Genomic DNA, 16577 nt, shown 5'->3' on the forward strand with positions numbered 1-16577 from the left:
GGTCCTGAGGGGCCCGTCCACATACCTGCCCGTCCGGAGGACAGAAAGGGATCCCGACAGGGGAAAAGATGGGGGCGAGCAGCGCGTCCGGAGGCCCTGGCAAGGCAAGGCGATGAGGTGCCCTGAGGTCGCGGAGTGAGGACCCCGAGGGAGGGGGAGCGGCGGGCGGAGATGATCAGGCAGAGCAGGGGACAGCCCCGAGGCTGGCTGGCCGCCGCCGTTTGAAAACAACAGTTGGGCGCCGCCGCTGCCGCAGCCTTGGCTACTGCCCGGCCAGGGCCTGACGCGGCGTCGCGCCCCCGGGAGCTGCGCGGGGCGAGCGGCCGCGCCTGCTTTGTGCTCAGCGCTGACTGACGCTCCCAGTCCGGCCGGCGCGCGCCGCGCGGTTGGGGCGCCCGAAGCGGGGAGGATTGGCGGCGAGGCGCCGGCCCCAGCATGTCGCTGCCCCCGGAGAAAGCCTCCGAGCTGAAGCAGCTCATCCACCAGCAGCTGAGCAAGGTGAGGGCCGCGGGCGCGCTCCTGCCCGCAGGGGGCCCCGAGCGCCGGCCTGGTGTCCCTCGGCCTGGCCGCCGACGGCCCCGGTTTGCCGGGCACTCGGGCCAAGGCTGTGAGACGCCGAGCGCGGGATGCGCGGAGCCTCGGGTTTGAAGCCAGAGGACTTTCGAGCCTCGATGGAGGAGCAAGCCCAGAAAGTGCCAGTTAGACGATGAGGCGGTAGAGCGGTGTTGGTGTCCTAGGACAGCGTGAAACGGAAGCGTTTATCGAGCGGTTTCTGGAAGTCAGATCGAGTCCAAGTCGTGTTTGCAGCGGGTTTATAGTCAGATGTCAGGGATTAGAACTACTTTAAGGGTGAACCTTGCGGTGTCGTTGAAGTCGAGCCAGCTCTGCAGTCCTCCAGTCACGAAAGAGAAATTACTGAAGGATTTGTAATGAAAGTATTTGTGATCCTTCGGGGCTCAAGAAGAACGTTGTGTCTTGGGGTGCTCGGCGAAGGCGGTAAGCCGAACGGATGCAAGCTGCCGTTTATTGTGCACCTTGCCGTCTATCTAAGCCTCCCGATCTTGACAGTGCGCTTATTTCCAGATTCATCGAGGGTAAATGAGTTAACTGGAGGTCACGTCTAATAACTTGAAGGCTGAAGTTCATGCTGATCGCCTCCTCCAGATCTGTGTTCTTTTGATTATTCTGTACTCTCTCTCTAAAGATTTGTTTTGGTTGAGTGTTATTTGTGGAGAACGGGTAAAAAGGGTAGTAAATAACCAGTAGAGTTTATTTCTAGAATTTGGACTAAAAAATTTTATTTTTTCTTTGCTTTTTTATTTAAAAACTGTTTATTCTCATTGAATTCTGGTAGCAATTTTACATTTATTATTAGCTTAAGAAGCCTTCCTGAATTTAGTCTGTCTACTATCTCATTTTTTCCTTTGAGTCAGCATTTTAGAAAAAAATTAGCTAATGGGCAATATTTGACCACGTTGTAATGCTGTAAGTCGTAATGCGAGTTTTCTTCACAGATGGATGTCCATGGCAGAATAAGAGAAATCCTTGCTGAGACAATACGTGAAGAATTGGCACCTGATCAACAGCAGTTATCCACAGAAGATTTGATTAAAGCCCTTAGACGTCGGGGAATCATTGATGATGTGATGAAAGAACTTAATTTTGTTACTGTGAGTGATCTTTTAGGGGAAAGAAATTGATAGTATAAGTATATTCTCATGTTTAATGCTGCTTATAGGGTCCATATTGGGGGCCCCTCGTTTTAGTAAAACCACTTTAGAGTAAGACCATTTTGTCTAGTAATATCCTTGGTTCAAGTGTAAGCTAATTCTACCTTTGAATGTAGCAAGTACGATTATGTATTGATGAAATTGGAGTTATCTACCATATTCCTCTCTCTACAGTGACAGAATTTTCTCTTGTTATTCTCTACGTCTGTAATTTCAGGTATATATATTTTAATAAAATTAGTTCATCATAACCTAGCTCTTTTCCACTAGTATTTTTCTATAATTTTTTAAGATTAGGCTTATTTTTAAAAAAACACACTCTTTTGGAATTATTTTCTCTGTGATTAACAAGTCATCAATTTCTCTAAGAAAATAATTGTGTAAGAACCTTCAAATCTTTTCATACAAATAGGTCAGTAGTGGGATGATAGCCTCTCGGTGCACAAATTAGTAAGTAGGCCTCTCTTGAAAATGAGGCAATAATGAGAAACTGTGACCTCAATACCTGGGTAATATAATGGAAAAATTGGATGGACTTCATAATACACCAGGGAACAAGTATTTTAATACGACATCCATTTTTGGTTTTTGACGTTTATGAACCCATTTGTTATAAAAAGTGGCCTACTAACAGCTTCTACTGTGTGAATCTCACTTCCTTATTAAAAATAGTCAATTCATGGTGGACTCATAAGCCAAATGTTATATGAGGTCAGAGAAAGTTTGACCTCGTTTGAGGCATTAAGGATTTGTTTTTAGCATTCTGCGGACATGGCTAAGGTCAACTTAATTCCTTAATATTAGACTTCAGGAGTGACCAGCTGCATCATCTTCTTTTCAGGCTTTTCATTGTTTTAATAATACTAGGAAAATGAAGAGTTTTTTGAGGGGCTTTTTCCTATCTAAAGCCCATTGGTTTTGTTCAGTGCTTAGCCCTGTTATTAGTGTTTCTTTGCTTAACAGTAATTTTTGTTTCTAATTTGTTTCAGTTTTTTGTTTTTTGCTTTTTTAGGACAATGTTGATCAAGAACTCCCTTCCTCTCCAAAACAACCTGTTTGTTTTACTGACAGACAATCGACATTGTTAAAAAAAAGTATGTGTATTTCTTTTTACCGTTAATTTAGTTGTGGATAGTACTGTGAATAGATGTGCTGTAGTGTTTGGTGTTTGATAGAAAACTTTTCAGTTTCTTTTTGTACAGAATGAAATACTTAATATGTGACTAATCATTCAAAAAGTTTTTTTTGCGTGATGTATGTCAGAAGATTTAATGTATAGCAGAGTGGAAGCAAAAACAGGACCACCTGTTTCTCATGTTCTAATAATATACTTTATAAAAATTGTACAGCTTTACTTTTTTAATGGGAGTGTAATTATCTAAGGAGTACACTTGCTGAGTTGATCATTGTGTGGGTTGGTTTGTGGAAGTGAAGGAATGTTGGATAAGCAGCTGAGAAGCCGCGGTATCCTACCCCTTGCCTCTGCCTCCTTTCCAGCTGGAGAAAGAGGCCAGAAGGGAAACTCAGCAAAAGAGACCATATTGTGTATCTGTCCTTTCCCGGGTGCAAATGGTCCTGGTATACAGTGAATTTGTTACTCTCTTTCTTTTTTAGTCTTAGTTTTATTTTTGTGAAGTTATTATTTCCTGTTGTCTTGATCACATTCCTTAAGTTATTTAGCAGTTTCCTCATATATATTGCTACACTTTACAGCTAATATTGATCCAACACGGAGGTATCTTTACCTTCAGGTTTTGGGTGGAAAAGCTTTCTTGGAACATCTGCAAGAACCTGAGCCTTTACCGGGACAAGTTTGTTCAACCTTTACTTTATGTTTACATTTTCGAAACCAACGTTTTCGTTCTAAACCTGTTCCGTGTGCCTGTGAACCAGATTTTCACGATGGGTTTTTACTTGAAGTACACAGAGAAAGCTTAGGTAAGGAGCAATAAAAAGTTGTCATTTAATTGAGTAAATCTTTGTTACCTTTTATTGCAGAACACCTATAACAACTTTTACTGTAAGGAAGATTTATAATGGGTGAATTTCCCTAGGCTTTTGTTTTATTTTTTTTTCCTCACTGCTCTTTACTGTATAAACTACTTCTAGCCACCTTCTTGCTTTATTTTCTGCTATTTAGTTTCCTTGAAGATGATTTTTTGACTGTTGTAATGGTTGATTCTTTAGTAATAAACATTTAAATACCTATTAGGTGCATGATACTATACTAGGCAAGTCCTGGGGATATATTAGATGTGAGTCTATAACTCTCATTTTTATAACTTTAAAATTATGATATTTGTTTTTTATAATTTTTTACGCTATTTCTTTCTGTAAAGGTATTTTATACATTTTAGTTGTCAATATAGAAATCTTTGTAATATATTTGTAAACTTAGGAAAGTTGTAGAATTATGCCTTAAGAATTTTAGATTACTATGATGGCTAATGCTCTACCAAAATCTTTTTTTTCCCCTCCTAATTTAAGCCTAATAAGGCTTAAATTGTTAGCTCCAAGGTGCCAGATGTTCAGTTTTGTGTGGATAATGCAGTGATTATTTCTGGAGGTTTAGGGATAAAAGTAGTTTGGGGATTAGTGTTGACGTAGTTGAAGGCTTTTTATTGTAGTAGCATATACTTTAGTTAAGTATTTTTACAGGACAGATTTCTCTCTTACAAAACACTGATACGCATTAAGTAACTAGATAAGTTGTCACAATTCTGCCAGTCCTCTCAAAAGTTAGTGATAGAAGTAGGAGCATACTTTTATTCTCAGTCTGTCACACACTTTCTGAGGCATTACCAAATTATTCTATTTGGTTTTATATAAGTTTATAACTAGTATCCTTTTCAATAAAAGTATTCTTTTTTGTTGGCCTAACAGAATATGTAATGTGGTGTGATTTTTTTTTGGTTTATGTTTCTAGGTGATGGAACTAGAATGGCTGATTCAACGACAATGTTATCAATAAGTGATCCAATTCATATGGTGCTAATCAAAACAGACATATTTGGTGAGACCACTTTAGTAGCATCCTATTTTCTCGAATGGCGGTCCGTTTTAGGCTCAGAAAATGGAGTGACCAATCTTACCGTGGAACTTATGGGTGTAGGTATGATGATTAATATCATTGTTACCTTTTTATAGCCACAGTTTGTTTGTAAATACATTTTATGTTTTTTAAATGCCTTTATAAACCAAGAGGGAAACATGTAAAAAGAATTTCATTAGAATTACAATTGGCCCCCTGTATTGTAGTTTTGGGAAATGTCTTGAAGAATAGGATGAGTGTAGAACTTGACAGTCGATCTGGCCTTGTTTTAAGGAAAACTTTTTTTACGGGAAATGAATATGAAATTTTGAGAGCTTTTTAAAAAAAGTTTATTTGATTATGTATAAGGCTATAAAGAAAATTAAGATTCTTCACACATATACATGCACGCATACGCAAAAAAACCTTCACTCGGTTACATCCCAGAATACAGTACATCCCTGATAGTAACAGTAGTTTCCTACAGCGGCAGTTCTTGTGGGATATGGAGTAGATACTCTAACCTTTTACATGTGGGCAAGTGGCATTCAGAGGACCTGACTTGCTCAGTGTCCGTCTCAATGAATAGTACTCTTTGAGACAGAGATGGTGCCTATCTTATGCACCATTGTCTCCTTGGCCTCTTGCCTACTACTTGATAGGTAATACATATGTGCTGATACAATGAAAACCTACCAGTGTTTTATGCATAACATAATGGAATGACTTTGGTATTGAAAAGTAGTCACAGAATTAAGTCTGGCCATTGGACAGTATAGCTTTACTAATTTAGATTTTGATAAGTCAGACCATCAATGAGTTTTTCCTTAAATAAAAAGTAGAGAAAAAAGTTTTATGTAGGAGATTTATTTTCAAACGAGATACCCATTATTTGTCTTCAAATGTAGGCCTAACATGATAATTATAGTAATGACCCAGAAACAAGTGTATTCTCATTCAGCAAAGAAATATTAAATAGTTTTGATGTGAAGTATATTTGTTTTCCAATTCTTTAAATCCGGGCATAGCTTGAAAATTTGTCCTCCCATGTGGTGTGAAAATGGAAGGGATAAATGGGAATGACTATATGAGACAAAGAGTATAAATATTTTCTGAGAATGAGGTATTAACAGTTGCTTTGACTTTGTTTTTATTGTAAGTCTGGTTGGTATGATAGATTTAATGAAAGTCAAAATGAAGAATCCCAAATCCTTTAAGTCCGAAAAGTCCCTTAAAATGTGATTAGGAAGTTAAGAAAATAGGTTATCTCTTTATAATTAGATGAAAGCCTTTGTACAAAATAAAAATAAATTGATTTCGTTCATTTTTAATATGAATATTAAAGGTGATGTTAAATATCGTCTTTATTTTACGTAAGTGGTAAAGCACAAAATTCGTAAATTATTTTGGTTAGGCTTTGGTTGACTGACTATACCTACTATTGAAACCTCTGGAGTTCTAAATATTTATTTATATTTATAGGCACAGAATCAAAAGTTGCTGTGGGAATTTTAAATATAAAACTTGAGATGTACCCAGCACTCAATCAAACCTTATCTCAAGAAGTAGTAAACACGCAGGTAAATAATTCTGGATTTCTCCTCTTTGTGTATTTGTTTTCATAGTAGTATATTTACCTGTTGATCCTAAAAAGTACTCTTTTTAGAAAATTACAATTTATTAGTTTTAAGCAAGAGAATAACAATATCTTTTATTATTGAAAATGTCTGTATTGGGAGAAAAAAGATCACTGACTATCGTATAGAGACTGGATTGTACTGGGGAAAGTATAGGAACAAGGGAGTCAGGAGGTTCTTACAGACGAGCTGATGGTAGCTTAGATTAGGGTGGTGATGGAAAGAAGTGCATAGATTTGTTCTATATTTTGTAGTAATGAATTAAGGAGAATGAATAGAAATTGACTCTTCTTTTAAATTTCAAGCTTGCTTTGGAACGTCAGAAAACTGCAGAGAAAGAGCGATTATTTCTTGTATATGCTAAGCAGTGGTGGAGAGAATATTTACAAATTCGACCCTCACACAGCTCCCGGCTGGTTAAGATTTTTGCACAGGTTTGTAAATTGTATTAGAAAAGCTTCACACCTTTATTTGAGGTTTACTCTTGTGTATATACATTTCACTTAACTTGAATTTGTAAAATGTATTTATTCCAGGCAACTGAAAGTTTATTTGTAAAACAGAATGCTGATTTTGTAATATTCCTTCACTGAGTAAGTGAGCGATATAGTACAATCTTTGGTTTATTTTGCTTTTCATTTTCAATTACTGTTTCTTTAAACTCTTTTTTGAATGTATTTGATTTAAAGTAGATGAAAAGTTATTTTGTTTAACTTGGAGTATCTTTTTGATTGATACTTAGTACTAAGTAATTGACTACTGGGGCACTTCGCAATTTATGTGTAAAGTCAGCTTTTGTGTGCAGAACTGGGCCTCTGGCTATACATGTTTTTTTTGTTAGGGCCTTTTTTAAAAAGATAAACGATATAACATGTAATAATTCTATATAATCGAGATCTCTAAGCCAGTGACCAATAATATTTAACTGCAGCATTTTACCTCTTTATCTCTGCTTCTATTTTTCCTGTATCCTAAGCCTATTTTCTCTCATTAACAAACCACCATAAAATGTATGATCAGATCCATATTTTTTTGTAAGTTATGAGGAACCATTCGGATATTTCATGTGTTCAGCCTCATATACATGCTTTTTATCAGTATAGGGTAGTAGTATTTTGAATTGTGTTTCTCAGATCCTGTGCATTTGTCTAACATTACCCTACATTCCCTAGATTTTAGGACAGGCTAAAAGTGGTTCAATTTCTAGATGAGGAGCTTGGGAATGGGAGACTTCAGTTGACTAGTGGTGGAAATGAGGGTAATAGCTTCAGACTTTCTGGTAGCATTGTCTATACATTGAATGGCTGGGCAAGTAAGGTAGCAGTGATGTCAGGACAAGGACGAAAAGAAACCAATCAAAATATAACTGGCCCTCTGCTGTCTGTTTAGTCTGAGGTGAGATTATTCATTGCTGTGTGGAATCTGGGACCAGAAAGGCCCCCGGCGGGGGAGGGGCGGGTGGGAGAGGAGTGGATCAGAGAAATGGCACATGAAAGAGGAGGAGGAAGAGGAGGGGATATACAGTTAAGGGAATGGAGGAACTGGCATTTTCTTTTAGGAAATATTACTGAACAAGTTCCTGTCTCTTAAAACTCATCGTGAAAAAATTTGAACCACGTAAGGTCATTTAGTCTCATTGTAAGCATATGTGATCATTAAGCGGTCAGGCGTTGCCACTTTTAGTAAATAGTATGAAGGATAGAGAAGTGAAGAGGCTTTTCTGAAATCAAACAGCAACTCAGTCGTGGCAGACTATCAAATTGCAGTTTTGAATAGTGCTTTTTTGTTTTGACTTTGCTGCCTCTTTCCATATAGTGAGAACAAATAAAATGTTTATCTGGGGCCGGCATGGTGGTGCAGTGGTTAAGTTCGCACGTTCTGCTTGGCTGGCCTGGGGTTCGCTGGCCCGGATCCCGGCTGCAGACATGGCACCGCTTGGCAAGCCATGCTGTGGTAGGCGTCCCATGTATAAAGTAGAGGAAGATGGGCATGATGTTAGCTCAGGGCCAGTCTCCCTCAGCAAAAAGAGGCAGATTGGCAGCAGTTAGCTGAGGGCTAATCTTCCTCAAAAAAAAAAAAGAAAAAAAAGTGTTTATCTTACTTAGATTCCCCAGAGGTGTTTCTGGCTGCTGCTTCCTATATTTGAAATTAAAGAACAATGACAGTTACTTAAGGCACTCAATTTAATTACAAAAACTATAGTTTTAAACCAAGAAAATTATTATATATGGTCTGAAAATGAATTTCCTTTGCTTCCCAGACACAAGAGGAAATAGTTTGCAGCAGCACTGTTCCATAGAACTTTCTGCAGTGATAGAAATGTTGTATATCTGTGCTGTCTAGTATGGTAGTCCCTAACCATATATGGCTATTGAGCACACAAAATGTGGTTAATGTGACTAAAGAACTGAATGTTAAATTTCATTTAATTTTAATTAATTAAAATTTAAATAGCCACATTTAATTAGTGGCATTCTTGTTGGACAGAGTAGCTTTAGAGATTGAAATACTGAAAATTTGAAGACATTTTTAAGTAGTTTATGGGACTGTATTTAGGTACTATTAGAAATATTGCTGTAATGAAACATATAATGATGCAGCTTGTATTCCGAGATGCTGCTGTTGATGACTGATTTAGGGCAAATACGTCTACTTTTTAAGTACTCATCCCTTTCTTGCCTTTTAGTGGAGTTGTAAGAATAGGACTAACTGGCCCACATAGGAACTGACTTAATCGCCTTTATCCTAACCAAACATCTGTAGAATTCCCAGGGTCATTATACTTAAAAATTCATTGTTACTTTTCTCCCTCACTAGCTGGTTTTGCTATATAGTACAGTAGTAATTCACTTATGATAGCTTTTAAATTTTCTAGTGCAAGAAATTTAAAAGTAAGTTATAAGAATTGACCTTTAAGACCATTAAGTTTTAAGAAAATGTTATAAATCACTTCAGGATTGAGGCTGTTCTTTTAATGTTGAGATTGTGATTTCAGTACTTAATATTCTCATACAATACTTGATCATTAGTAATGCTGAATTAATGTAAAAGAAATCTAAATAATAGTTTTCTACTTCCCTCCAAAATTAGAATAATGATTTTCTGTTTTAAAAATCAGTGACATAAGGGGCCAGCTTTTTGGCATAGTGGTTAAGTTCGAGTTTTCTGCTTCGGTGGCCCTGGGTTCACAGGTTCAGATCCTGGGCATGGACCTATGCACCAAGCTCATCAAGCTGTGCTGTGGTGGCATCCCACATCCAAAATAGAGGAAGATGGGCACAGATGTTAGCTTAGGGCTAATCTTCCGCACCCACCCCACCCCCCCAAAAAAAGATTTGTGCCTTAAGAGACCCAGGGCTTAAATCTCCTCCTTTCTCTGTTCCTTAGTTTCCTTACCTGACTTTGGTCCTTCATTCTATTTGAGCTCTCCTAGCTGATCACTTCATTTTGTCTCTATTTTTGACTCTTAAGATGGTGTAGGGAGATGGAGAGTAACAGACCCCTATGAAAGTGTTGGAGCAAAGGAAGTAGAGCAGGGTGGGAAAGGACAGGAAAAAAACAACAGTGCCTTTTGGAGTTGAGAACCATAGGTATGAGTAGAAATCATAATAGTCATTTTGCTTTGTATCATATTAAAAACTCATGATCTATAGCATTAGGATAAAGGGAAGGAAATCACCAAAGCAAAGACAATCTTATCACTCTAACCACAAACTCACAACACAAGTTGGAATAAGAGATAAAAATAATAATTTAGGAGGGGAGGAGGAAAGGGACTGAAACAGTCTAGGCTAAGGAAGTAAGAGACCACCAGAAAATGGACTATGTTATACACAAGATTCTGAATACAAACTTCAGGGTAGCCACTAAACTAAAAAGCAGAACAGAGACACAAAACATAAATAAGGAAAAATCTAAGAAACACAGCATAAGAAATTGCAGAAGTCAATGGGTAGGCTAAAACACACAGGATGAGAAACAAAGGAAACACAGGAAAACCGGAAAACGAGCAACACAATGACAGCATTAAGCCCTCATGCATCAATACTCACCCTCAATGTGAACGGATTGAACTCTCCAATAAAAAGACACAGAGTGGCAAAATGGATTAAAGAACAAGATCCAACAATTTGTTGCCTCCAGGAAACACACCTCAGCTCAAAGGACAAACATGCTCAGAGTGAAGGGGTGGAAGACAGTACTCTAAGCAAATAGCAAATAAAAGAAAGCAGGTGTCACAATACTTATATCAGACAAAACAGACTTCAAGATAAGGCAGGTAAAGAGAGACACAGAGGGACAATATATGATGATCAAAGGGACACTTCATCCAGAAGAAATAATGCTTATAAATATCTATGTGCCCAACACAGGAGCACCAAAGTTCATAAAGCAACTATTAACAAACCTAAAAGAAGATATCAAAAGTAACACAATAATAGTAGGGGACCTCAACACCCCACTCACATCAATGGACAGATCATCCAGACAGAAAACCAACAAAGAAACAGTGGAGCTAAACGAAAAGCTAAAACAGTTGGACTTAATAGATGTATTTAGAATACTTCACCCCAAAACAGCAGAATGCACATTCTCCTCAAGCACGCATGGAACATTCTCAAGGATAGACCATATGTTGGGAAACAAGGCAAGCCTCTACAAATTTAAAAAAATTGAAATAATAACAAGCATCTTCTCCGATCATAATGCTATAAAGCTAGAAATTAATTACAAGAAAAAAGCTGAGAAAGGCACAAGGATGTGGAGACTAAACAATATGCTATTGAACAAGCAGTGGATCATTGAAGAAATTAAAGAAGAAATCAAAAAATACTTGGAGACAAATGAAAATGATAACATGCCATGCCAACTCATATGGGATGCAGCAAAAGCTCTATTAAGAGGAAAATTCATCGCAATTCAGGCACATCTTAACAAACAAGAAAAATCCCAAATCAGCAATCTTAAAGTACACCTAACTGAATTAGAGAAAGAACAACAAACAAAGCCCAAAGTCAGCAGAAGGAGAGAAATAATAAAAATCAGAGCAGAAATAAATGCTGTTGAAATAAAAACTCATGATCTTTCTCACTATAATCAATAAATAATAGGCAAGTTTTTTTCTTGCTGAGGCATGGGATTATATGGGAGAAGTGATGTTTTTGTGGTGTAGAAAGACATCAGTCGCTTTGAATTCAAACAGGTGGTGTTTCTGTTGGCTGAGTTAGGTCTTATTTCTGAGGAGCTTTGTCATAATAGAGAGTGTTAAATTGTCTCTGAATTTGAATAGAAAATGGCACTTTGGCCTTGTCATCTCAGTAATCATGAAGGTAAGTGAAGTAGAAATTTTGGTAATTTAACTCTAAAAGCACAGTGGTGAACAGTGATCAGAGACTCTTGTGTGCACAGTAGTTATTCAGCTCAAATGCTAGGATACATCCTGTATTTCAAATGTAAGATGTTTCCCTAAAATGTTTCCCTAAGATGTTTTCAAAACTCTGCTTTCACTTGACTTGGTTCACAAATCATTGTTTCCTATGGATCTCCAAGTTTAATGGAAACAAACTAAAAATGAGTTCTGATCATTGTTTTATCAGTTAATCTGAAAAGTTATTCTGTCTGGGTAAATATCATTAAATTCTGTGTGATAATATGAATGAATACTTCGGCTTAGATCCCCTCTCCATCTCCCACCCACTTGCCTACTTTTTCTCAGAGGAGTTTTTTTTTTAACTTTATTGAGGAATCATTGACAAATATAATTATATATATTTAAAGTGTACAGTGTGATGATTTGATGAACAAATACTTTATGGGATGATTACCAAGATCAAGATAATGAACACATCCATCACCTCACCTAGTTAACTCTTTTTTGTGTGTGTGTGTGTGGTGAGAATGCTGAAGATCTACTCTGAGCAACTTTCAAGTTTATAATACTATAGTGTTGACTATAGTAACCATGCTGTACATTAGATCCTCAGAACTTACTCTTCTTGTAACTGAGAATTTGTACCCTTTGACCTACATTACTCCATTTCCCTCTTCCCCCAACCCTTGGCAACCACCATTCCATTCTCCATTTCTATGAAATTGGCTTTTTTTTTTTTTTTTGAGATTCCGCATACAAGTGATACGGTACAGTATTTGTCTTTGTCTAGATGTCTGGCTTATTTCACTTAGCGTAATGCCTTTCAGGTTCATCTATGTTGTTGAAAATGGCAGGCTCTCCTTTTTATGGCTGAATAGTATTTCATTGTACATATACACCACATTTTGTTTATTCTTCTGTTGAAGGACATTTTGGTTGTTTCCACATCATGGCTATTGTCAGTATGCTGTGGTGTACATGGATGTGCAGATACCTGTTTTGAGATACTGATTTCAACTGCTTTGGATATATATCCAGGAATGGAATTGCTGGATCATAAGTTCAGGTTCCTATTGTCACAGGCTTTGGAGTCACATAGCTCAGGGTTTGAATCCTGGCTCCATTGCATTATAGCTGTAGCTTCGGTTTCTTCATCTATGAAATGAAAGTAATAGATGTTATGAGGATTGAGAGAGAAATTGTATGCACAGCACTCAGCAAGTTAGTGCTGGATGCTAGGTAAGCACTCAATAAGTGGTATCAGACTTATTTTATCTAATGTATTTAGAATACATTAGTGTTTTCTAAGAAAAGGTGTTAAAATTGGGAATGATTAATCTGTCATTACAGATGTTTTTCCCTTTCTCTTCCAGGATGAAAATGGGATAAATAGACCAGTCTGCTCCTATGTTAAACCACTTCGAGCTGGGAGGCTTCTGGATACTCCAAGGCAAGCTGCAAGATTTGTTAATGTCCTTGGTTATGAAAGAGCCCCTGTTATTGGAGGAGGAGGTAAACAGGAACAGTGGTGCACACTCCTGGCCTTTCTCTGTAGAAACAAGGTATCCTACGCTCAATAGAATTAAAAAGCAGTACATTATAGTTATTGTGAGTTTATGGTGCATTTGTAAAAGAATTAACTTAGAAAAAATATACATATTGTCAACTTGAACAAATCAGAATCTCTTCACCATTTTCCCTAACATTTAAATGTCAATACATAAAGAAACAACTTAGCATCTTTATTTTTTCATGTAGTTTCTTATTTAACATAATATGATTTTTGTGAGATAGGGACCTACGAGTACTATAGTGTCAGGATCCAAGATATAGAGGTAAATTAGTGAATTAGAAACACTGCCAGGACCAGAACCATGGTCTTCTAGGAGTATTCATGTGTTACAATTTGCTTAGATGATACATTTTTTTTGAAAGAGGAATTGGCAGTCAAAATGAATATAGAAAAAGATCTTGGATTACATGATATTTTGTTTAGTTTCAAATTTAATTATATATTTAAGAATTTGTGTACATTTGTTGATGCTAAATGAAATTTATTTCAATAAACTAATTTTATAGATAATGGGATATTTCCTAATCTTATGTGTCCCAAAAATGTTGATGATATTATAAAAACAAGTGAGACTATCTTTAGCATTCCAATTCTGTTGAAAGAACAGAAAAAAATTTCTTTATTATTGTTTTGAAATAATTTTGTTTAGTCTGAGCTTGTGTGACTAGTATGGGTATTCACAAGGCAAAGCTGTACAGTGGAAGAAACTATTTAGATTAGAGATTGATTTGTCAATTAGAAATATTTTGTCTTAAAGACAATTGAAAACAGTTAAGCATTGCTTATCAAAAGAATTGTTAGTTTTTAAAGATTCACTCAGCTGACATCTGTTGCCAATCTTCCTCTCTTTTTTTTCCCCTCCCCAAAGCCCAGTATGTAGTTACATATTCAAGTTGTAAGTCCTTCTAGTTCTTCTGTGAGCCACCAGCATAGCATGGCTACTGACACATGTGTGCTGTGCTTCCATGTCCAGGAACGAAACCTGGACTGCCAGAGCAGAGCACGCTGAACATTAACCGCTAGGCCATCAGGGCTGGCTCCAAAAAAATTATTGTGATTTATTCCCAAGCTGTAGTTCCCAAAAGTTGTGTGTATGAATTTAAATTTTTATTTCAAGTATAGTAGGTGTGAAACATATTTAAAATTATTGTGTAAATAATTCTTTTGTAAAGCAAATATTCACCCCTTTGATTCACTGTTTTTATTTACCTAAGTTTGTTTAAAGAGAAAGCACATCTTTTTTTTTTTTTTAAAGATTGGCACCTGAGCTAACAACTGTTGCCAATCTTCTTTTTTTTGCCCCCTGCTTTTTTCTCCCCAAATCCCCCCAGTACGTAGTTGTATATTTTAGTTGTGGGTCCTTCTGGTTGTGGCATGTGGGACACCACTCAACATGGCCTAATGAGTGATGCCATGTCTGCACCGAGGATCTGAACCCTGGGCCGCTGAAGTGGAGTGCACAGACTTAACTGCTCGGCCATGGGGCTGGCCCAAGAAAGCACATCTTAAAAGCTTGCAAATTAGTTAAAAAATTGTTCTTGCATAAACAGCAGCATTACAACTGTTGTAAAGTAAAGGTGAAATTACATTCATAATTCTATTACCAATTTTTCATCTTTTTTTATATTTTTGTTTTTCTCTTGTGTATCATTTTTGACGTAATTATAATTAAGATAATAAAGTTTTGTGTCATACTTTTAGCCTTATGCCATGAACATTTCCCCATGTGTTGCTATGATCTTTATGATCTCTGTCTTTTAATGGCTGTATAAAGTTTTCTTGAGTTTATATAAAATCTACTTAACTCTTTCGTCATTGTAGAAACTGTTTCTTTTGACTAAGGCTTACTTCCAATTTTTTGGTATCACTGCAAATGAATTTTTGCATTGAATATGTTTGATTGTATTGTTATTTTTCCTTTGAAATTTTTTTAGTATAAAATCTCAGTACAGAAATTATTCGGTCTAAAAGATTGGATATTGTATTTTTCAAAAGTCAGTTTGATGATTATAAAATGCTATTTGTTTTATTACTGTTAATTAAAAAACAACAGTGTAGAGCCACTAATGCAAAAGTTTTTGGGAAAGAAATCATCCCTCATTCTAACACTGAATTCAGTAGTTATCTTTGTTTTTGCATATTACCCATAGTCCTACACTTAAATACATATCTTCACGTAATTTTAGCCTTAGTGTTTAATGTTTTAATGTTTTCTTCATGGAACATATTATCAGATATTTTCTATTTTTGTAGTTTTCATAATTTTTTTAAATTGAAGGTAATAGAACATTATCAAAGAGAATTTAGAAAGTAGAAGGGACAATTATATATCACCTACCCTAATTATAGCCATTGTTTCATTTTTTGTTCTTTGATCCAATCTTTTTTTCTATATATTTCCTTAAACTGATGATGTATAGCTACTATAGCTGATTGTTTTAAGTTTTTTCCCATTTATTTACATTTCCTGCTGTATGATTTGTCAGCTTATCTATTCATGTCCTTTAGCTATCCATCTTTAACATCTTACTGCTTTTTTCTGTGTTTTATGAGTTCTTTATAAACTTTTGAATCTGAATGCCCCCTCTTAAAGTGTATGTGTTATGACTATGAGATTGATGAGCACTGACTTTGTAAAATAATTTAGGTTCTTCTAAAATTAGTATATTCTCTTTTCCCCTCGTTGTTTCAGCTTAACACTAGACTAATGATTAAAAGTAAAAGATTTAATAATATTTTGAATTGTAATTATATATTTAAGTATTTAACAAGGAAACAGTATGAAGGAATCAGTACTTAATTTTAATTCGTGTCATTTCCTAGGGTGACTGTGAAGATCATGCTAACCTTCTGTGCAGCCTCCTTCTTGGATATGGATTAGAAGCCTTTGTCTGTGTTGGGACTAAGGCAAAAGGAGTACCTCATGCATGGGTTATGACTTGTGGAACTGATGGAACCATCACTTTTTGGGAGAGTTTAACAGGACACAGGTTAGTCAACTAAATTTACAAGGATATTAAAATGAAGATGTAAATGTTTTGAATTGCAGGTTTTTTGTTTATATTGACAGTACTCAAAGGCATATACTGATAATTTTAGTTATTAGAGCCTTTTTGATGACCATGTAAAAAATTACTTCAGTTAAGATAGCTGTTAAATACACTCTAAGAAAATTTGTAGGGGCTGGCCCTGTGGCCGAGTGGTTAAAGTTCACGTGCTCCACTTTGGTGGCCCA

At 36.5% G+C, this 16577-nt stretch overlaps 1 protein-coding gene across 19 annotated transcripts in view; it reads left to right on the forward strand.

The window, feature by feature from the left end:
- The window catches only part of CEP76 (centrosomal protein 76), a 35819-nt gene that overhangs the window by 625 nt on the left and 18617 nt on the right, over window positions 1-16577 (forward strand). For 6 of the 19 annotated variants that reach the window (XM_070220669.1, XM_023648216.2, XM_070220670.1 and 3 more), the window contains exons 2-9: window positions 1515-1670; window positions 2743-2824; window positions 3444-3668; window positions 4657-4842; window positions 6244-6341; window positions 6704-6832; window positions 13143-13331; window positions 16166-16332. In XM_070220669.1, the coding sequence (XP_070076770.1) occupies window positions 1515-1670; window positions 2743-2824; window positions 3444-3668; window positions 4657-4842; window positions 6244-6341; window positions 6704-6832; window positions 13143-13331; window positions 16166-16332 (1232 nt within the window). Of the gene's footprint in view, window positions 1-8; window positions 499-549; window positions 997-1514; window positions 1671-2742; window positions 2825-3443; window positions 3669-4656; window positions 4843-6243; window positions 6342-6703; window positions 6833-13142; window positions 13332-16165; window positions 16333-16577 lie in introns of those variants that run through there. The other 13 variants (XM_023648215.2, XM_070220675.1, XM_070220668.1 and 10 more) reach the window with 7 other exon arrangements.

Source organism: Equus caballus, chromosome 8 (genome assembly GCF_041296265.1).
Source record: "Equus caballus isolate H_3958 breed thoroughbred chromosome 8, TB-T2T, whole genome shotgun sequence".
Taxonomy (NCBI): domain Eukaryota; kingdom Metazoa; phylum Chordata; class Mammalia; order Perissodactyla; family Equidae; genus Equus; species Equus caballus.